Raw genomic sequence first — 23,173 nt, forward strand, 5'->3', positions numbered from 1 at the left:
GAGAGAGAACGAGACAGAGCGAGTGAGAGCGGGAGTAAATCTCTAGACACTGATGAGAAGAGGAGGCAGGATGCCCTCATTGTCTGAGACAAAAGAAGCTCCCTGTGCCACAGAACAAAATATCCAGTGTGGTTGCATTCACACAAACACTTCCACTTGGATCGGTGTGTCTAAAGGTGTGTGTGTGTGTGTGTGTGTGTGTGTGCATTTTAAACTCAAGTATTGCAAAACAAACAAAAAAAACAAACAATCAGTAAAATCACTGTTAAAACCTGAAGAGGATACACTGACATAAAAAAAAAAAAGATTGATGTGGAGAGGCAGCATGTGCATCAGACTCCATGCTGCCAGTGTTTATTAGCATGAGAACATTACTGTCAGGTAGGTAAACAATGTTCAAACACCCACTTTAATACTTAATAACCTGAGTCTAACTTACTTGGGGTTGGAGCTGTTCCAGTAGACAGCGTGTCTGTCAAAGATGATCTTCTCCTCTGCCCACACGGACACCCAGGACAGGATGGTCAGCAGCACCACCTCCATCGCACACCTCTGCCCGAGCTGGCACAACATCATAGACATCCAGGAGGGAACCTCTCCTTCTCTCGCTGTGTTCAGTTTCTCACTTTCGCTGCTTCTTCTTCTGCTGCTGCTGCTGCTGCTGCAGAAATCCTCTCTAGATCATTAATGTCCGTCTGCGCGTCTTTTGGACAAATCGGGTCGGGCGGTTCATGGATCGTTAACTGGCTTAATGCGCGTTCGGATAACCCCCGAGGCTGTTTCAAGTCATAATGGATAACTCAATTTTTTTTTACTTACAAACTCCCGTCAGCCGCGGCCGGATCAGAAGGGGGGAGGGGGGCTTTCACATGTTATTTAAAAACGAGTCGTCGGCGGGATGCTGCGAGTGCGACTCCTCTGCAAGGTCCGAAACTTTTCTCCCATTACGCGCAGGGATATCGATGCGCCGCCGTGATAATGTCCCCTTCTGTCTCCAAAAAAAAAAAAGATGACAAATGTAAATTGCAATCCAGAATCACCCGAGGCTTGGAGAAGTGTCCTTTACTTCGTTGCACATCAGCAGTCGCGAGAAAACGTGAAAATCGGCCGTCATATTTGTTTTACCCAGATTTTGTGTTCAGCCTGGCGCGCGCTTTGTTCCGCTCCTCTCGCACCTCAAAATCTCTCCCCAGCCTCAAAACTGCCCTATATGACCTATTTCCTATTTTTTTTACAGTTCACAGAAATACATCCCAGGTAGATAGGCGCGCTCCTTTCCTTTTAATTTTAGTCCAAAGTTGCCAGACAATAACAAGCGCGAGACGGGAGCATCCTCCTCCTCACGCACACTGTACCACGAGCTCTCGCAGCATCTCAACTTGGTGCTCCCTCCGCTGTCTCTGGCTTTAATCCAATGTGACTCCAGCCGCGGTGCGCCCTCGCTCTCTGTGCGTCACGCTGGTGTCAGCGCAGCCGGGGAGCTGCTGATCAGCACAGCTTTCAACCCGAACAAGCTCCGGCGCAATCTCTACCTTTGGCTGCAACGACACTCACCGGCACCCTGATTCGGTCTAAGGAAAACCCCCCCACCACAACATTACACACCACCACCACCCCCTCCTCTTTTCCTTTTCCTCTCCCTCTCCCTCTCCATCTCGCGCTCGCTTTACTTTCTGTGCGGGCGGGGTTTGCAGCCGTGCCGTGCCGTGCCGTGCCGCGCCGCCTCTGGGGACACGGGGCTGGCTGACTCACTGCGTCCCGGTGATACACAACCGAGGATGCATGGAGGAAAAGCCTCAAATCAGAAAAAGGACATTTTTACATTTTGGAAAGTTATGCAGCCTGAAGCTGAGGAGAACGATGAGAACGACATTTTTTAGTAGGCCTATGACTTGAATTTACGCACCAACAGAAACAATCGGATGATTTATGGAGTGTTCCCACAGAGGCAGACAAACCGTTTAGTACAACCATCTGTACGACTGAAGGCGGTTTATAAGCATCGCATCTGGACATGTAAAGCGCCCATAAAGTTCACGAGCTTTGTTTGAAAGCTGCGGCCTGATGGATGGCCTCAGAGAGAGGGGAGAGAGAGGGGAGGGGATGTCTGATGGATCGCTGGAACAGTGGAGTCATTTTCCATCAGTGTCCATTAGGCCCAAAGGGCACGCGTAGGCAGCACACAGTCCAAAACCTGTGAGCCATAAACCTCTGGATAGCTCTGTCTGACAGAGCATTGCCACCCCTGCTAACTTTGTCCTAAGAGCGTGTCTGCACACTCTTCTGCAAAAAAAAAACATATCCATCTTGACATGTGTGGTATTTAGCCTCAGCTTCTGACGGAGGAAGATATAACTACAGAGTTTCTTCTAAGTGTTCCATGGATCATCCAACATGTGTCAATAACTTGTGCTGTAATGAGGATTTCAACAAGATAGGAATTGATCCAAGGAAATTATTTGCAACAAGCTCATTTGCATTCTTTAAAAGGCAATTAGAATGGTTAGCAGGCACACAATCAATAGAGATTAACGGGTTTTTCTGCAATGTACAAACTCCTACAAATGACAGTTTTTCACAAATCAATTTGACTTGTACCCATCCAAACAAACCCCCGTTATGATCTTAAACTGCCGCGCCGTCTTTCACTTCTCATTGTGCCTCTCTGTTGGATCTTTTATGCAAAGTGTCCTAGTTTTTTTTTTTTTTTTTTGCTTTGCCCTGCTCTGCCTGCAAAGTAATGCCTGTAATTTGGGCTGCGAGAATTCAGGCAGGGAGAGAGAACTCATGCACCCCCATAACCCAAATACAGCTGCATGTTGTCCGCCTCTGTGGATGAATTATTCAACATCTGTCTGAGGCGTGCATATGGAAACAGGTGGATAGTCTCCGGATGGCTTTTTTTTTTTTTTTTTAAAGGAGTGTCACTGTCGACCAAAGACGCATCGTTCTCCTCAGCTTCAGGCTTCATCTGTGCTGCGTCACTCTGAAAGTGAGTCTAAATCTCGTGTAAGCTGTGCAGACTACACACGATTGGATGTATCCAGACATAAAGGCCTTTTAAGTGAACCTAAATCTTAAAAGGAATGTGGCTTTAAGAGTTACTGTATGGACGCAATCCTCCTTTAAAGGGTGTACAATCTGGCATTTTAGAGCTGGTTTAGTATGTGATTGCTCAGCAGTTTAACTCTGCACATACAAGACATAAATTATCTCACAGCTCTGGATCTCTGTCTTCAAGCTGCTTGCTACCAAAATGTAAAAATCTAGTCTATCTAAAACAGACATCCAACATTTTTTCCTGAGGCGAATGTATGGATTGAACATGTCACAAAGTTTACACAAGACTGTCTTTTGATCCATTTGACCTCTAGGCCACCATTTGTGAGTGTGGCCTTGGCGTTTTGGGATATATTTGCTTGATTAGAGGCCACAGCGCTAATGGAAATAAATGTTCCCAGATGTGGAAGGATCACAACCCCCACATGGTTTCATTTAGTCCCCCTTTGCACAGGGCGCTGGAGAAAGCCAAGATCTTCCCATGGGTCTGCAAACAAATGCCAAAAAGGGAGGTGGAGCAATATGGTGACATGCATGACACGTTTAAATAGTTACAGAACAATTGGGGAGTGACATTTTGGATGTCGTACCGGAGCTATAAGCATAAACAGAATTGCATCTTTCTTTGGTGTCAAATTACTTTTTCATCAGAGCAGTTTAGGAGAATGTTTTTCTGTACCTGACGGACAGGTAGTGCCAACTAGTTCTTTACCTTCATAGTGTCTCCACAGATTCATATTTTGTGTGCAGTTGACTTCTTAAATTTGATAACCCCAAAAACACATCACAAATCTATGTTTGGATCATTTTACTTTGAGTTCTCCTTCCACCCAATTATGCAATCTCTTTGCATTTCAGTGTATTCCGCAGAGGATGCTGTGTAGACTGCTCACTGCTCTAAATTACTCTTGGTGCAGAGCGAGATACTAAAGAAGCTGCAAGTAAACAAGAGTCTGAGGTATCAAAGCAGCATCAAAGCCGCCAGTTGCTGCCATTGAGTTTCCCTGACTTGTAGAGACACACTGAAGATGTTTAAAAAGGATGCCTGAAGATATCTTTCAAAGGTGACTGTTCTGAAACCTGAAGGGAAACATTCAAATAAAGTATCTGCTTTTAGAATCCAACAGCTTGCTGTTATCCAGCGAGTAGGATGCAGGTATCTGTCATTTCTACGACCTTCAAGCACACTTGCTTATGCCAAGGAACAGGAGAACAAACAAATGCCTTTTTCTCTGGTGTTCACGCTCAGTTGGAGCACGCTACATTCAAGACCACACTTTGAAAATAGCTGGGTTTATATGACAGAAATCCAGCACTTCTCTACCACAAATACAGACAGCAGTGGACTCGTTCTCCTTTTCTGTCATTTGTCCCTGTCTGAAAAGGCAGGGAAGATGTGAGGTTAATCCTCTCTGCAGTTCTGTAAGGAAGTCGAAGAAAGAAGGAAAAAAGAGGGTATAATGCCAGAAAGCCCAAGGAGGCACTTGAGATTAAGCCACTAACTATTGACATTGTGTGAGTGGCAGGTAAAGTCACCTCTGCTCAACAGCCTTTGATTGCCAGCAGAGAGCAAGACCTCCCCCTAGTGGTTCAGTAGATGAACAGCTAGTGTGTCATTGAGGTTTGTTTCTCACATCCCCAGGAAGCGATGCCAGATATGCCCCAATGCTTATGTTTTATCTTCATTATTCATCATATGCTATACAGGCACTTGGTTTCCACAGCAACCTGGCTCTCTTTCTAAGACAGACCTGCTAAACCGAAAAGGTCAAAGAAGATCACAGAGGATGGAGGATTATTCAGAATCATTGAGAACAGCAAGCATCCGGCGCTGCATATCAAATTAACTCTCAACCCTGCCATCGTCATGGCAGCTGTTTCATCGGGGGGATTGAGCGGGGCTCAGATGAGCGGTCAGTCAAGTTTCAGATGGGATGAGTGCAAAGTGGGAAATACAGTGAAAGAAAAAAAAACTCCCCACCAGGAGTAAACAGGATGGGAAAAGGGGAAAATGTTACAAAGTGTTACCTGTTAAAGAGCAGTAGTTCCACAGCAAAGAGGAAGAAACAGAAACCAAATGAGGCCAGATGAAAGAAGGAACAAACTAAAGATTTATTGAAGGCAGCAGAAGATGCAAGAGACAAGAACAGAATGGCAAAGGGGTGGGGGTGGGGGGGCACATACAGAGACATTTGTGTGTTCAGATAGTTTAATGTCTTTGTGTTACAAAAGGCTTTTTTTCTGTTTTTACAGCTCCAAGAGCCTAATAGGTCTGTATTGTTTTATCAAAATATACATGTTTTGAACTTAAAGTGGAAATAATCCAAATGAATTTGTGGTACAAAAACATGAATATGTACAACCATCAACCCAACTTCATACAATAACCCCACCCCACCCCCTATAAAAAAAAGGAGAGAAAATAAAAGCTTTTAACAAAAATGGAAAGGCATATAATCTACACAGTCAACATCACAGCTAGGACTGTGGTTCATTTAAGTATCCATTCTAAGGCAATCTCTACCAAAGTAGGCTCTTTGTAAAGTCAAACAAAACAGGATACAGTTTACAGTAAAGGATGAAACTAAAAAGATATTTCAAACTGATGTGACTTTTGTCATTTGAGCAACTGGAGAGAAAAAAGGACACTGAAAATTTGTGTATCTGTGGAATAGCAGGAATGTGAAAAAGAAAAAACAATCACAACACATCAAAACAGCGGGGGTAGAAGATACTTTGGTCCTTAACAGCAATAACCGTCTGTAGCTACATGAAGCTTCGTTACACCATGCATAACAATCTTTTACAAAAATAGAGACAGAGCTCGTCTGCATCTGGTCCAAAACTACAGTGGTCGAGATTGTGGAAACTGGTGCTTGAGGCACGCAGGAATGTGACGATGTTTAAGACTTCAGCGTGATGGTACCAAGTTGGACCTATCATTGAGGAAAAGTGCACTAAAGAACCTGACTGTGGCACAGTTAGGCAGACTGGGAGTGGGCGAGGGCTTCTCTCACCCTGAATCTTGAACTTAAGCAAAAACATAAAACTGGGTTTGTTTGTTTTTTTAGGCATAGTCAAAGGCTGTTGGTACTTTCTGTTGACAAATGCCTCCAAGCTGCCCTCTCACAGGTAGGGTTACCTGAATAAAAATGAAATAAAGGCATCTTTTCAGACAGGTCAGATACACACCTGAATGAGAGGTAAACAAAGTCAACTGACAGGGGCCAGAGAGTGTTTCAGCCTCACACTAAAAACTTAAGGAGTCAAGGCACTGTGATAATAATCAAACCCAGCCACTACATACAGGTATCAGTTAAGCGTAGAAGTGATACACGTGTAAATGCTAACATTTAAAGAAAAGATAAATGAATATATGTGTCCACATATAGATGAACATAATATGGTTAAATGAGGCCCCCCATCACCATTATCCCTACTGAGAGAGAACTTAATGGAGGCGAGTGGGGACTATAAGACAGGAGGGCTGGATCCAGCTCAACTCGTGCCACAAAACACCTAACAGAGCTACACCACCTAGTAAAAATATAAGGCATCTAACTGACTTACATTCATAGTTTCTACATACATAAAACAGGGATATATGCATACAAAGCTAATGATAAACATTTGTGTTCTTAAGAGAAAACTGAAGATTGATGACCCCCCCCATCCTGTGTTCTTACAATGCTGGTACATACCAAAAGGCATGGGGGGGAGCATTTAAAGAGCCATGTCCTGTCCAAATGAAGCCAGAGCGATGCTCTAGGCCAAACAGTTGGGGCAGAGTAAGGCACAAGACTGTATATAAAGGCATTGACAGAAGACTGTGTCCTTATTGAATAACTTCAGATAGTGGTATGGATCCCCCAAAGCAAGAAGGCGTGTGTTGCCAGAGAGAAAACAAATCTAAATGGAAACTAAGGAAATAAATTGCTGTGAGCCAGAACTAAATCTTTTGTGTAAAACTGTTTCCAACTGGCCAAACAGGTTCAAAGTGGCATTTGAAAAAAGGCACACAGATATATCCACACGACTATCATAGTACAAGGAATGCTGAAGTGTGTCTGGTATGGATGTGATTCATCCATAGAAGCATACATCCATGGTGGAGGGTGTCTTTTTTTTTTTTTTAGCGATTTGGTCTAAAGTGACTGTTCATCGGCTGCCTGTACTTGCCCTCCGAAGTAATAACATGGTTCATTGCAGAATGCTGCCCCTTCCCCAAGACCCCTCCTAAAACTATATACTGGATCAAATTAATTAGGCTGGTCTACAAAGAACTACTGAAACTACTAATTGATCAGAAACATGCTTGCTTTGATTGCCCTAACTGATTCCTGAGTAGAGTAAGGGCTCTTTTCTTGTGCCATCTTAGCTAACCTTTAATAAAGTCAAAGAGATAACGTAATCATGAGGTAAAGACAACTTTCTGTCTGATTAAGGTTGATACAATAATGCATTATGTCTGAGGACTAAAAGAAAAATACCATCAATTTTGCAGGGCCGAAATAAACTACTCTATAATTAATGTTATTAATGGGGGATAGAATTAAAAACAATTTGAATCCCAGAAATCAAATATTTCAATTTTTTTAAATCAGAAATGTTGACATTTTATACCAATAGCTAATACTTATAACTTTAGAAGTAGGATATAAGTAAGAGTTGAGGTCAGGGGAGCAATATCTACAAAGAACCACAGCCATAAATATGTAATGGTGGCCGTTTCCACTGAAGGCAACCTTGACAAAAGTAGCATTCAGGTGGCAACAGGCTTGGAGGGAGGAAGAGAAGGCACTCAGATGGTGGACTTGGAGAAGGACACTCGAAGGTGGTGGTTCTCTCCCAGATCGTGGTTGTGGAACTCGATGAGGGACTCAATCGCTTCCTCCACTGAGCCCATCTGGATCAGGGCCATCTTGCGATCCTTTCTGTTAATTAAAAAAGAATATTGTGTGTTTTGAAAAAGTCAAAAAGCCGCCTAGGTTTGAGAATATTGCTTGCAATTTGCTGCATTGTGCTTGAAGCTGTAATTTTTTCTTTAGAAAAACAGGAATTTATCAAACAATAAAAGGACATAAACATAAAACAAAACTGAGCACAACTGGAATGACACTTACTGAAAGAATTTGAAGGCTTTGACTGTGGCTCCTGAGCTGGCAAAAAGTCTCCTGAGGTCATCCTCCACCACAGACGGCCTGAAAGTAGCGAGGAAAACAAAGAGTTTAACAAGAAGCATTTATGAGGGTTTACAGACTGAACTTAATAGCATATTTTAGACTATTTTCTGGTATGTTGAAACAACACACACAGGACATCATTAAATGTAAAACCCTTTGACATGCACATTTAGAGATGCATAATTTAGGGAATACCGTCACAGCTACGTAATCCCAGGCACTTAAAAAATAAAAATGACTCAGGACTACAAAGCAAAAAAGCTTAGAGTGCAAAAGCTACCAGGGAGAGAGAGGGAATGAAAATGAGCCTCTCGCGGCAGCACTCACGGTATGTTGGAGAGGTGGAGTGTTGCGGAGGGTGGGAAGATGTTGGAGTAATTTTTGGAGCCAGGCTTCTTGAAACGATGCAGCGGTGAGTTGCCGTAGTCCTTTGTGAGGCCCTGGTCCTCGTGGCCTTCTCTGGGGAGCTGCACGGTGGTGTGTTTGGAAAATGTCACGCGCATGTCTCTGCCATGAAGACGCTGGCCGCTCAGGTGGCTCATAGCTGAGAAAAAGACAGTCAACACTTGTTTGTTAAAACATCTGTCAACAAGACTCTCCGATTGATACTGTTTACTCATATATTGTCGTCTACTTCAGTTGAGACAAGAAAAAGATTTGAAACATGGGTACAGGATGATAAAATGATGTGAAGAGAAAGGATAAAACAACATGGTAGATCAATGTCTTGGCTTCCTATTGGCTATTAGAAGCCAACAGTGCTTTGTAGAGCTTGTGTGTAGCTACCTAGCTGTGCCTGTGTGCTATCAGACATCTGGATCAGAGCATTCTCCTTTTTATTGAACAGGATCTTCACTCTCATCACGTCGCCATACACACCTAAGGAGGAAGAGGAGGGTGTCACAATAAGAGTGCAGCATAGAAGAACTCAACCTTAACAGGAGCTACACAACCAATCACAGCAACAAAAACAGTTAAACCCAATAACTCTAGGACATTTATACAGAAACTGAATGAATACTGTCAGAAATATAAGTAATAGTCAGGCTCTTCTACTAATTTTATGTTCAGTGGACTCGCTTAAATTAATCCTACATGAGCCCTGCTAGATAACAATTACACAGAAGATGATTGCTATAATGGGTATGGGGGTAAGGGGAGGGGTAGTGATTTGAAGGCATAAATCAAAGTGTTTAAAAAAAAAAATAAAAAAGAGTAGTATTGATTGAAGTTGATTTTTTGACTAACTTGAGGGCCTGAGAGAGAGAGAGAGAGAGAGAGACATGCAGGGGTAAACTAAACATGCACATACCTACGTTAGAGTAACTGAGACAAACTGCAAAAAATAATTATATGGTGACATAATCCAAGAGATATGTCAACTCAAACACTAAAAAAGCAGCAGCATTTCATCCATGTACTGTTGCTAAGTGACTTGGGGCACCCGCTAAAAAGAATTAACATATGAAAAAAAAAATGGAAATTTGATGAATTTTCATGGTTTAAAATTGGACCATGCAAAACCAAATAAAGTGTTGACTTTTATCCTGCTCCTGGGGGTGAAGCTTTAGTATTTAGGTTGGCTTCTCGCCTCATCCCTGAACAAAATGATCCCAATATTTCTATTTAGTGAGGCGCTATTTCCGTTGGGGCGCTCTTTGAAGATGAAAAACTGCAAATGTTTTTCTTTTTGCCTATGGAGGGGAAAGTACTGCTGTTTAAATTTTAATGAAATGCTGCAGCTTTGTGAGGCATTCTCACCTTAGTTTCCTCACACAAACCCACAACAACCAAAACAGGTCATACAAACCCCCAAACAAAGACACCCCCACCCCTCATAGCCCTGTAAGGCTGATGACAAGACATCAGTGGTTAAAAATAAAAAAACAAAGCCAACAACATGAGACAAGACATGCCCACCTTGCGAGGTAACAGTAGTAATAAATAAAAAGAGATGAAAGGATGATAACGTACCGAAAAGAATAAAGAGGCAGTGTGGCGTAACGCTCTTTAGAGACAGCAGGGGGAGCAGCGGGGCAGGGGGCCAAAGGGGGATAGGGGACAGGGGACAGGGGACAGGGGAAAAGAGACGGAGCGGAGTGGAGGACAGTGGAGTGGAGTCGGGACATGTCCGCAGGCCACAGGCAGCGAGGTCCACAGGAAGGCCACAGTACCATGGAGGAAGGAGAGGCATGAGGGACAGAGAGAATGAAGAGAGGACAAGAGGAGGAGTAGATTCAAACAGCATGAGAATGGTAGAAGAGGAGGAAAGAAAGAAGAGAGTGGCGATATGATGGCAAAATCAAGGTTGCCAATGTTGTATTTTGAATTTGTGGGTGGAATCCAAATTGGGGGAAATTAATTATGGAGAAAAAGGGTGGTTGTATGGAGGGGTTGTAGTTGTGGTTACAGAGGAGTGGCAGGGGTGGGAGAGAGGAGGAGAGAAGGAACAATTGGTCGTGGGGCGTGCAGTCAGTTGGCAAGAGTTGGGATGAGGTTTTTTTTTTTAAAACACAAAAAGAGGGAGAGGGGGACAGAGGAAGAAGAGAGAGAAAAAGGAGGTAAAAAAACAAGGTCAGTATACACAAAGAAATGTAGTGCTTCAGACAGTAGAATTGGCTAAATTAAAATGCACTGTCACTATGGGAACACTAGGAGAAAAAGAAGAGAAACAAAAGATTAACAATGAAATACAGAAAAAGGCAGAGACAATATGTACTTTTAAATTACATACTATGTTGTTCTGAATTACTTCAACTTTTATCATGATAAAACAGTCAAATCTGAATATCAGTTACAATAACCCTGTTTAAACTCTAAAAGCTATGTTTAAAGTTAACATGCTCAATGTTGCAACTACATAGCTACATTAAATGTAACAAGTGTGACAGACTACTTATACCTCCTAAAGACCTTAATCACAGACATGGTGTTGTTCTTTAAATAGATCTAGAAAAAAGTAATATTGTCTCTCCAACAACTCAAGAATGATTTCAACTAATGGACAAAAATGAAGATATGAAATGGTAAGTTTAAAAAAAGAAGTTAGTGTTTTGAATAAACTTAAAATTCACAGTGAGCAAAGTGGCAGGTCAGAAATGCAGCAGGATTGTTCGAACACAGAGAGGGCCTGAAAGAGAAAAGGTTTGGACTTGATGACCCCCCCTTTCTTTATTTTAAACTTTGGTACGAGCACTCTTAGTTGCGTGATCTAGACCTGGTTCGATATTGGGGGCAAAAACACAGGAACCCTTGAACAAATGGATTCATGAACCAAGTGTAAAAAAAAAAATGGCACGGTAACATTTTATGTTTATCAGCACTGTACTGACAGAGCAGGATTTAGATCTGTTCAAGCCTAGCAAGTTTACTGACCTCAGGGTTCAGATTGCTGACCAGTAAGACATTGTTTCCCGCAGAGGGAGCGAGTCCTGACAGGCCGAGCCGGCTAGCTGCTGCTGCTGCTGCCGCCATGCTTCCATGGCTCATACCCAGGGATGCCAGGGCACTGGGCATACCAGGCATGGACAGACCTACGAGGAACAAAATAATAATCATTCCATCATATTTCTCTCCTCATACTGAAGGTATCTGGTAAGAACAAGATGACTGGGAAATAAATGAGTCAGCAGAAAGGCTAATTGGTTTCTCTGCATGCAGCCATGTGGAGACAGGAAACAGGTATCATTTTAACAGTGAGAGTTTTGTACTGACCTGCTGTCTGCTGGATAGCAAAGGTTGGTGGAAAGGCATGAGCTCCACCGTACGGAGAAGCTGAGATTATGCCTGGAGCAGCTGGGACAAGAGGAAACATATATTTTTAACATATGTATGGTGAAAGTAAAAAAAAAGTGGAATATGTAGAAATACATGTTTACCATTTATAGATGTGATGGAAAAACTTTTACTTAAATTATGTCTCATTCTTACCAAATGCAGCAGCTGCCATGGTCTGGTGGTCAAGGGATTGCTGTGAATCTGCAGTTGGGAGGTCTGGTCGGGTGTAATCCCTGCTTTTATCATTGTTGTACTTGACATTGAGGCTGGTGAGCTTGGAGAAGCTGATTCTCAGGGTACAGCAGGCATTGTAGATGTTCTGCCCATCCAGAGACTGAGAAAGATATTGGAGTACACAGGTTATTAAACTGTAAATGTGAAAAAGCACACGTTAATCTGTTACTCAAAAGGTAACAACGTTCTACTGAGACCTTGACACGAAGAGCATTTGTTATACACGCCTTACCAGCTTGGCATGCTGAGCTGTCATGCCATCGGCATACTGGATTAGAGCTTGGAACTGGTTGTTCTTAGTGAATGTGATGATCTTCAGCACAGTGCCAAACTTAGAGAATATCTGAGGAGGGAAGGACGCATGATCAGAGATAACATAACAACACCATTCTTGACAAAAAAAGAATAGAATTCTTAACACACAACCCAATTTGTATGTATATCCTCTTAAAACAAGAGTCAATTACATGTTTTTGAAGCACTACCAGAATCATAGTGCAGAAAATTAAATAAATAAGCGCTGCAGACAAATATTTATTGGTAAAATAATGAAGAGGGGGAAGTAGACAAGAATGCAAAAATGGAGCCTGGAATGGGTTGTCAAGCTGTGCATCAGTTCTAATCAGTCAGAATCAGTCTGTGTGGAAGTTCACATGATATAACCCAGTTCCATATTCCACTAATTTGAGTAATTGAGAAACAGTAGATTGTAGTTTATCAAACACATTAAGAGGTGAGGTCACTCAGCCAAATTACAGTCTGTACCTGGTGTAGTACATCCAAGGTGACAGGGTAGAAGAGGTTTTCTACGATCACTCTAAGGACAGGACTTTGGCTTAGTCCTCCACCACCAAGGCTACTGGCATCTGCAGGAATGGCCATGCTTCCAATTCCTCCTCCGTGAAGTGCATTGACTGCCTGCAGAGCTGCCTGGGCACGCTACAGAGAAAGAATGACCGGATGAGACAGTGTATTTCAGTTCTTTGTTGAAGCTTTCTTACATGTTTTAGTATTCGCAACCAAATTCTTGAACACAACATTACATTGCTTCATTAAGGACTCAAATTGAATAGAGGACAATTAAAGCTCGGGTGTATGCATGAACACACGCTCTTACCACTTGGTTGGGTGAGTTGTCCGTCTTGAGCTCCTTGTGGGTTGAGTACTGCATATAAATGGGGTGGTTTCTGATGACAGGAGTGACAGAGGAGTAGTAGCTCACCATCGTCTGTGCACACTCCTCGCTGTTCAGTTCCAAGAACGCCTGCAGGAGAGGATTAGTGAAACGTCACATTTATTTCTCCAATCACATATGCTAAGACACCAAACATAGTCAATATTTAACAAGCTCTCCCATTAACTCATCAGACCTGTAGTAGGCCCTTTAAATCATGATCGTTGCCAGTACTAGTTAGTATTCACTGCCCATCACAGTTTTACTTAACATCTTTATTGATTCTTACACCAAGCTTGTGGTGATAGAAAACAGGAGATAATAAAGACATTCATAGAAATGACATTGCATGTCTCTCGAATATTTCATCAAGTACAATTTAAGTTCACCTTCTATACTACACGGATGTAACAATAGGTTCATTGTTATTATCATCAGGTCAGGACAAAAGGCTGGAAGCTGATCCCCTTTTCCCACATCTTTAGAGAAATTTCTCCCAGCAGTGCCAGTCATACAGGTTTGGTGAGGACACCTGCATGCATTTGTCCTTACCTGGTTCTTTCCTTTCAGCATCAGCAGATTAGTGACCTTCCCAAAGGGCAGTCCCAGTCCAATAACCTCAGCCTCATTTATGTCGTTGGGCAGCTTGCGAACGTGGACCACACGTGACGGAACACCGGGACTGCGGACGTCACCTTTGAATTTTTTGCTGTCGTTGCCATTGGCTGCGAGGAAAACAGAAGCAGATACAATCAGGGAGAGAACAGAAGGCGCTGGTTCGTCTTGAATAATGGATTGATCACCATGGCAACACAAACAACACAGACACGACAAGCACTTCAATAAAAGAGGATGCTAGCCCCCCCTCCATGGCAACAGCCCTACCTGAGCTCATGATATAGGGCCCGTTGGTTATGCAGGAAGAAAAGAGTTCGTCGGATCCCCTCTGCAGAAGGAGAGAAAACAATGGTTCACTTCAGTGCTTTCACCAATGAGGGCACAGCATGGCAGGTGGAGAGCTTGGCTCTCATATTTCAGAGCCATTGTGTGATAAGCAGGAAGTAATCTGATAACCAAAAGAGGATTGAGCAAACACGCTTGAGGAGAACTCCACCTTCCCCACCAGCAGGAATTTAGGGAACAAGCTTTTAAGAACGAATATTTGACTTCCCAACCCATTTTTTACTCTTCTCCAACAGCAATGTCCAATTTAAACCCTTTAAGTCACAGATGAGCCATTATTTCTGACATGAGCCAATGTGCCAAGTTATCATTCTTCACACTTGATGAACAGCTACTGTTCAGATTTAAGCTCTCAAGACAGCAGTATAAGCTTATCTCAACAGCAGCTGTCAGTCAGTACAACCCATCTTCTCATAATTCAGTATTAGGAGAAAGGATAACACTCTGAAGCCCTCTGGAAAGGGAGGGAGACAAGATGGGGATACATCCAGCCCACACTAGTTCACTGTCTGCTGTCTCTCTCTATGTCTGGTAGATTTAAAATGCGTTTCCAGGGCTGTGTGTGTGTTTGTGGATGTGGGAGATGAAGTATAGCAGTCACAAGAAGTGGCTCAGCAGTCTAAGCTCTACCACACTCTACAATGGAGGTCCTGTTCTGGCTGAGACTAGCTGCATTGTTATATGGCAGCACACACACATATGGAGCCCTAAGGACTCTCTGGGAGTTGAAGAGCCTTGGAGCGCTTTTAAAACAACCGGTTATGCAGGTTTGCAAGCATTCTCCTCTACCTTGTGAGAATTGGCTTTTACATTTGCAAGACAGTCATGGGTTTAGGAGTCAGTCTGCAAAATCTTCTGATAAAAGGCCAGGTTAATTAATCTGACAGCAATCGTTTGGTGGAGGTACAAAGTTACTGGCTCTGAGGGCACCACACGGTTAGCAGTAGTATAAACTACCCTTTGACTTCCAGATGGTTGGGCTTAGACAGCCACTCTCACTCTTGAGGCCCCCCCCGCCCCACACACACACACAGGGTCTGCTATCTCAATTCATGAACTTGAAACAACAAGACACATTCCTACACTTTCTAATTAAGGATTGAGGAGCAGGGTCCCCTAACATTTCAAATCTGAAGAGACAGAGTTCAAACATGACAGGAAATCAGTGACATACAATGATTAAAATCCACAATAAGCTACAAGACACAAAGGGAGCAATGTATACAAAGGAAAGATTATGAGGGGGGGGGGGGGGGGGGGGGGGGGGATGGGAATGGGCTCTTTGTTCACATACAGGAGGGGATAGGTTTTGTAGTAGTAAAGAAAATTGCATTGCAATTTTAGTAAGAGTGCAAGATTGAGGACCTTTAGCAAGTAAAAGGAAAATGCAAGGGACCAAGTTTTTGCTTGATAAAAGTGCAGAGGCCAGATGCAAGCCATGAGAAATGAAGGAAGTGGCTCCAGCCTGACTCTGTGCTCGTGGGCGGGCTGTGTCACATTATCAGTCAGCAGACCAACTCAAAACAGGAAGAGCAAAAAGATCAGGCCTGCTTCCAGGGTTTCGCTAAACTTCCTCCTGGGGACTGATGGTTACTGTTCTACGGCAAGACTTGCTTTCTCCCTTCTCTCCCTCTCCCTCCCACTCCCTTCTTCCTCATTCTAATAATAACCACATAACTAAGGCTGTATACAGTGCAGAGGAGGGAACATCAACTCACATACAAAACAGAGGACTGTGTAAAAACTGACTGAAGAATATTCCTATAGCTCTGGGAGTACGGTAGGGAGTGTAGTGAAACACAAATGGAAAAGTGTTAGAGCCAGTGGAAGAAAAACAGCTTATAAATGGTTTGTTAGTTGACTCCTACACCGTGCCAAACCTGTTTTTCCATCACAAACCCACTAAATGTGTATTGACTCGTTCACATCCTTTGTTTGCACAGGATGTAACAGTATAATAGTAGCCTTCAGGATACGATGACACATTGGCCGACATACTAAGAATGGTTAGCAGCTTCCTCTCACGGACAATGGAAATGGCCTACATGAGCTGAACTTTTAAGGGCTTTTGGAATCATTTGCAATGTATCAAAAAAGGGAAAGGATATATAAAGGATTTCTTTTACATATATAAAGAATTTAAAAAAAAAAAAAAAAAAAGGTATGCATTTGTGAGCAACCTTGTTTTTGACTCGGTTGCAGGGATTGTTGGGTGGTAATGGCGGTGAAAAGCACAAAGGAAAAGAGCACAGGTAGAGACATGTTTTTTCTCTCACTGTGATCAGCCTTTGCCAGTGCAGGGGGGCAGGGAGCTGTGCCTCACGGGGGTTGGAGGGGGGGAGATTGGAATGTGACCGCGGAATGCCAGACGCTCTGCCCAGACAGAATAATTACAGATTCCAGCAAAGCAGCGCTCCATAACTCAACATCATTATTATTGCAGCAAATAAAATCAGAAAACAAGACAAGACAATAAAAAAAAAAAAAGATGCACGCATGACTTGTCTTGTGAACTGATCAACACCCAATAAACAAAACTGTTAAAAACACAGTCCTGAAATAAATAGAGGGGGTGGTGGGGTGTGTCCCTGTTATGGGCGTGTGTTAGAGTGCTTGTTTAAACAGCAATAAGGACTTTGGTCGGATGGAGGAGGACAGTTACGGGAGGATGGTTACAGCCCTTAGTTCAATTACTCTACCTACAAATAGCTGCCCCAGGCCGTTACCAAGGATGACTACTTAAGCAGGCATTTTTATTGGGTATGCGAGTTAACAACCAGCACTTTGCCAAAAACAAATGTGCAACATTTTAAACAAGTTTGCGTGCAGAATGGGACTTCTATTCTCTTTACAAAAGCTTACAGCAGCTAGTGCATTTCTAGAAATTGTAAAACCAGATTCATGCACAGAAGATTAACACTGTACTAATTTGTTTCACTGGTTCAAGTAACCTGGTGATAGAAGCAAGACGGAATAAAAGGATCAATGCAGGATTCAGCTGCTTTCTTAACATTCCAGTACAGCCAACAGGCTGTTAAAGAACACACACAAAATAAACAACAGGAAGTTTCATTTCCCCCAACAGCCTCACAACCTAACAGAAAAAGGACACGAAAAAAACCCAACATAAAACCATGCGTTTGGTGGTCTAACCTTTTCCACTTAAAATAGCAAATATTCCTTCTCCACAGTTTTCATAGTTGCTGCCACCTCTATGTTCTGATCATTTGATTGTATATCGTAAATCTTTAAAATGAGAAAACATGTGCAACTTCTAACTCACTACAGGAGAAATGGTTTGGCAGCAGTTCTGTAATTACACAGGAAGCCGAAGCAAACTGAAAATTCAAACTTCTGACTTTTTTTTCTGTTGCAAGTTGAAATTTCAAAACGTTTGTAAAACCCAGCTTTCATAACTTTGGATTTTGCTGACATTAAACTAATCTTAAAACTATTTTGATATAAACATTCGGCAACATAAGACACAAATTTGTTAACTCTGAAACATAGACAATGTTACAAGGATCAACAAACAAACATCAAGATGATTAAGTGTTGCCTACCTTTGTGCCAACTGATATGTCATGGACACTGCTGTGAAAAGAAGGAAACATTCATTAATATAAAGGAAATAGTGAAAAATGACCACTTGCCATGCATTGAGCACTCAGGAAGCTCACAGTCCTCACAAAATGACTTACTATATCGCAAAGCACATTTAACTAACTTCCTCATTCGGGGATGAGAATATGCATAACCTCAACAAAAAAAAACCCAATCTCACGTCAGTCATGCATAAAAAATACTTACTCAATTTCAGGGACGTAGCCGGATCCCAGAGGGTACAATTCAGCGTCTAGGCGGCTGTAATGAGTTGATAATATACATGAGAAATGTTAGTGGAAACCTCACAATACAATGGAATAAATATAAATAATCGCAAATGCACTAAAAGTATCGTAAAGTGATTTTAGAAGCGACGTTCAGGTTCCATCGGAAGTCGCGGAAACCGTCGAATTCAGTTGATCATAACAGAAAAGTAACTTGCGGGATATAATGTAAAGAAACTAAACGCTGTTGAGTGTCCTACCCTGTATGGAAAACCGAGCGAAGACGTCTCTTAATTCAATCAACATGAAATGCTCAGGCCAGACATCTTCAACATGGCCCTGGCAATCCGCAGACAAGTGAATGCGGAAATGAGACACGTTGCTTTAGCCAGCGCTCAAGCTGCCGTGAAACCAAGTTACCGAAAAGGTACCGTTAGCAACAGTTAGTGTCTACGTTAGCGAGCAGAACGAGTAAATGGTGGTTATTTTTACAAAGAAAATGAATAAAGTGGAATCTGTGGGAACATTAAGGTTACGTTTGTCTAATGTTGGAAATTAAATGTTACAAAAAAAAATGTCCGTTCAAGCGGTGGCCACGACTAGCCGTTTGCTAGTTAGCTTCCGCTCCTCCTAACTGTTGCATGTTTTGATGGAAAAAAAAAATGTTTCTAAAACTTTCCAGTTCAAACGGCGGATAAAACAACGAGGCTTCAAAAAGTCTGCCGTAATGCGAAGATGGATTGCCGCGCGTTACGCTTTTCCCCCCCCTTGTTAAATTAAAGTCTTAAAAGAGTGTTTCTTTTTACACTTACCCGTCCATTGCACAAGAAAAAAACTGCAGGTCTGAAACGAAGGTAGGGCGGCAGACTTGCTTGATTTTCTTACAAAATGGCTGAACACACGGAGGCGAGCGCTGATTAGTCCAGGGACTTTCAAGAGCCCAAAAGAAGGCGGGACAAGCGTCTTCGTCGGACCTGATTGGACAAGACGGCTATCATTTTGTGAAGTAAGAAGGCCGCGGCAAATTTCCAGTGCATCATACAAAGCGGTAAGGAGTGATTGTTTTTGTTTTTTTCAAACGTGATGAAACGTTTACTTTGAGCTACGGGGTTTTTGGAAATATAAGGGGAGAATGTAATTCTGAGTAATTTTAACTGAAGAGGGGACTAAGTACACAACAGGTGGGCTTTTTTTTTCCTGCAACATTTACATTTCAGACTGCAATATATATTTATTTATTTATTTATTTATTTATTTATTTATTTATTTATTTATTTATATTTATATTTCTGTAATATTTTACATTTAATACTTTATTTAATATTTCTATATATCTATTTATATTCTGTTATGCTACTACCTGTAAATAACTCCTACCCATTTTACCTGAATGAGAGTTCCTTTTTTTTAAATTTCTTCTTTGGTTGTTTTCAGCTGTGGATGCTTGTATGTGTGTGCACTTTAAGGTGAAGCCAAATAATTTCGTTGTACAATTGTATAATGACAATAAAGATATTATAATTCTAATTCTAATTCTAATTTAACAGAGAAGTATCGCATTCTACAAACAGGTAGAAAGTGGCTGTAGGTTAAACATTTGAACGATACTTGTACCAAATGAATACCCTTTGATGTAAATTATTTTGCAGACCACTGTATGAAAATGAGCTCATTTTCCTGTACTTAAACACAAAGGTCTCACTCTAGTAATTAATGTGTATCAAAATATAGGCAACTTATAAGTAAAATTACCCAACTCAGACAAAACATGGCCAAAGTAAGTAATATTTATTTAGGTATTTAGTTACTAATTTGCAAAAAGCTGTATAGACAAGCTGGTACTAACACGATTTTGCATATTGGGAATGCTCTACATTTCCTAATAAGATGCAAATTTAATACAGTTAAAGTGTGCAGTAGCAATACGTTGTAGTAACGTTTAACTCTAACGTGTAGGCTTGTGTGGCCTATTGCAAGAGTACTTTGTCATGCCAAGGGCCCCCATATAGCATCATCCTCGAATAGGGACCCCCTGTTGCATGTTTTCATCAACTCCTTTTATGATAGGATTGCAAATATTAAAGAAACAGCTTCTTAAAATTTTCTTTATTAAAAATTAAAAAGATGTCATTCAATGTATGATTTTTGTAAACAATCTTTTATAAATTCTGTCCCCACAATAATAAACAGTCATATTAAACATATTTTCTTACATTTTACCCTTGTTTATCATTCTTTACATTCAGTATGTCGTTTTGTTGTTATTTTGTAATATTGAATATATACAATATATATAGTGATCAATAACATTAAAAAAAAACAATCTAAATGTTATGTGCTATATTATTAGTAGAAGATGATTTTAGTTTGTTGGTGCAGTTTCCCCCCTCCTCCCTCCATGCCATCAAAGACTAACCCTGGCCTAATGGACTTAAATTGCGAAGGGAATAATGGCTATCTCAAAAATACCCAAGTACCCCGTGTGGAGTACTTGGGTATATGAGACAATATTGCAAAGATTTCCAAACTGTATATTAGAGAATTCACCAAATATCAGGAGAGTTAAGCCATGTTTGCTTGGCGGTCGTCCCATGTGATCAGGTTTCAGTAGATTCACCACATTATAATTTGAGCCTTGGAAAGAGAATTCAAAGGCACAAACAGAAGCCTTTTTATTTTACAGCACAGTCCAACAGTTTGTGATTGTTTGGCGCGTCAAATATAGATCTAAAACTACTCAAATTAACAGATGGTTTTAAGTATTTAGATTCGATTAGTATTTTAGATTCAAGTATCACATTGTCTGCAGTTTAAAGCCCATGATTAACAACAAGAAAAACTGGTTTTGGTGCTTTACAACAACACAATCAAGATGCTTATTGTCCTGATACTGAGACATTGTCAGCACAGTTGATTACATCAGGGAAAAGATAGGCAAAGCATGCGGTCGACAGGCAAGGCAACATCTTTACATATGGCTGTGTAGGAGACCAACATAAACTGTTTAAAGTTCAGTTTAGCTCAGTTACACATTACTTAAAGTTAGTGCAGCAAACCAACCTAGTTAATTATTCATTAACAATTGAACATGTGTCTTCAAAGGTAATGATCGGGTATCTCCAGCAGGTACCACCATGTGTTGACTGAACGATCAGTGAATGAAGTCTGTATAGTTTAGAGAATCTATCTCGCGTTGCAAGTTTTTCTTTAACTGCTCTTTCACAACGCCCCCACCCACACCCACACCCCCACCTCCAAGTTTCTATTGCCTTGCTAATTGTTACAATGAAGAAGAAGGTGGTGGGGGGATGCAACTCCCAAAGTTCTCTGAATTACCAGCAGGTATTATTGGTAGTGAACAAGCTGAAGATTAGGGTTAAAAAACGATGTTTAGAGCATCAGAAACCACATTATTATTTCTCTGTTTCCTATGGGTGTTAAGGAAAATAAGTGAATACAACTATATTTAAAGGGGAAAATAAGTTATAATGTTTCATAACAATTTCCAACATATTTTTGGTCTCATATTGTGCTAACTAAGGCTTAAACTTAACAAACTAAATACAGCGGAAAGGTAATTACTGTTAGCGGTTGCCATAGAAGCAATTAGATTTAGCTTTGCTTTTGCGGGGCTGAGGATTTGCATGTGTTTGTTTTTGTTGGAATGTAAACTTCCTCCTCTTGTGTTATTTCCAATGACCTTTTTATGTTTCACTGGTCAGACCCAGGTAAGAAAGGGGGTTTCTTCTGTGCATGCATGTGTCTGTGGGAATGTGGAAAAGCATTGTCAAGGGTGTGACCTAAAAACAGCACACAATATATTCTGTGTCCCGTGATGTGGAACACTATTGTCCCTTCTATTATGTTGCGAAATCTGTCTCATCACAGAACATGTATCTACCAATTAGACAAGCCACACTCAGTGGGCCTGCAATAGTTTTTAAATTGTTATTTACAGGAGGCAGAACTTCTGTAAGATCATCAAAGCTGCTGTGTTAAGTAGTGCATGTCTGATGAATACCTTGCTCAGAGACCCTTGAGGCCTTATTTTGAATTATTATTTTTCCTGTGTGAATGCTAACAACACATTTTGGAGGGCAGAGTCAGAAAATTCTTAATTAGAATTTTGAAATGTAAATCTCAGATCCAATCTATGACATTTTAAAGAGAAATACATTATATTGTACAGGCAGTAGTTACAATTCAATCAATCAATCAATCAATTTTTATTTGTATAGCGTCAACTCATAACAAGTGTTATCTCGAGACACTTTACAAAAAGCAGGTAAAATACCTTACTCTTTGTCTGTTAACATTACAAAATTGTTCTGGCAGGCCGTCAACCAACGATCTTGAGGAGCCTAAGAGAGCTCAAGAGCTCCCAGGAAAGTAGGTGGTTAGTGACTGAGATTTACAGATAGATACATGCAGTAATATGATGTACTGTATATGCACAGAGAGAGAGAGAGAGAGAGAGAGAGGAGCTCAAGGTGCCAATTCCTCCCTCTTTGTCTCTGACAAATACATCTCCCACCACTTATCCACCCATATGCATATGCATGCTGATCCACACAAACACACACGCATTGAATAGGATTCATACTAAAAGTCAGAGATAAAACGTGAGTTTGGCTTCGAAATTTTAAGGTCACTACCCTCTTTCTGTGTCTCCTTAACATATGCAACATACACAAACATTAACTCATTCAAGTAATAACAACAATCAAATATATGGAAGCCCATTTCCGCCAGTAAAAAAAATAAAAAATAAAATATTAAAGTCTCATAATTTCAACTTTTTATCTCATTATTTTGACTTATCTCATTATTATGACTTTATATCTCATAATTTCAACTTTTTATCTCATAATTTCAACTTTTTATCTCATTATTTTGACTTATCTCATTATTATGACTTTATATCTCATAATTTCGACTGTTTATCTCATAAT

The 23,173-nt window shown here is 41.1% G+C and overlaps 2 protein-coding genes across 3 annotated transcripts in view; both read right to left on the reverse strand.

Annotated features, from left to right (window-relative positions):
• Nucleotides 1–1,597, reverse strand: part of LOC132993250 (ephrin-A2-like) — an 88,040-nt gene extending 86,443 nt beyond the window's left edge. Inside the window, exon 1 of the mRNA XM_061062974.1 lies at nucleotides 440–1,597. Coding sequence (XP_060918957.1) covers nucleotides 440–582 — 143 coding nt within the window. The 5' untranslated portion in view covers nucleotides 583–1,597. The remainder of the gene's footprint in view (nucleotides 1–439) is intronic.
• A 3,551-nt stretch (nucleotides 1,598–5,148) lies between these two features.
• Nucleotides 5,149–19,139, reverse strand: ptbp1a (polypyrimidine tract binding protein 1a). 2 transcript variants are annotated; one of them, XM_061063437.1, is made up of 16 exons: nucleotides 19,034–19,139; nucleotides 18,202–18,255; nucleotides 17,955–17,982; nucleotides 14,314–14,374; nucleotides 13,981–14,153; nucleotides 13,372–13,518; nucleotides 13,020–13,193; nucleotides 12,487–12,597; nucleotides 12,174–12,354; nucleotides 11,958–12,038; nucleotides 11,619–11,776; nucleotides 10,218–10,251; nucleotides 9,030–9,122; nucleotides 8,571–8,787; nucleotides 8,184–8,261; nucleotides 5,149–7,994 (listed from the first exon to the last, which is right to left on the reverse strand). In XM_061063437.1, exons 1-16 carry the CDS (start codon nucleotides 19,039–19,041, stop codon nucleotides 7,862–7,864), a joined length of 1,731 nt encoding a protein of 576 aa, XP_060919420.1. In that variant the 5' UTR covers nucleotides 19,042–19,139; the 3' UTR covers nucleotides 5,149–7,861. The 2 variants fall into 2 exon arrangements, with proteins under 2 accessions (XP_060919420.1, XP_060919419.1); XM_061063436.1 differs by having other exon boundaries at nucleotides 17,955–17,985.
• Between the last annotated feature and the right edge of the window lie 4,034 nt (nucleotides 19,140–23,173).

The sequence above is a fragment of the Labrus mixtus genome, chromosome 18 (assembly GCF_963584025.1).
Source record: "Labrus mixtus chromosome 18, fLabMix1.1, whole genome shotgun sequence".
In the NCBI taxonomy this organism is placed as follows: domain Eukaryota; kingdom Metazoa; phylum Chordata; class Actinopteri; order Labriformes; family Labridae; genus Labrus; species Labrus mixtus.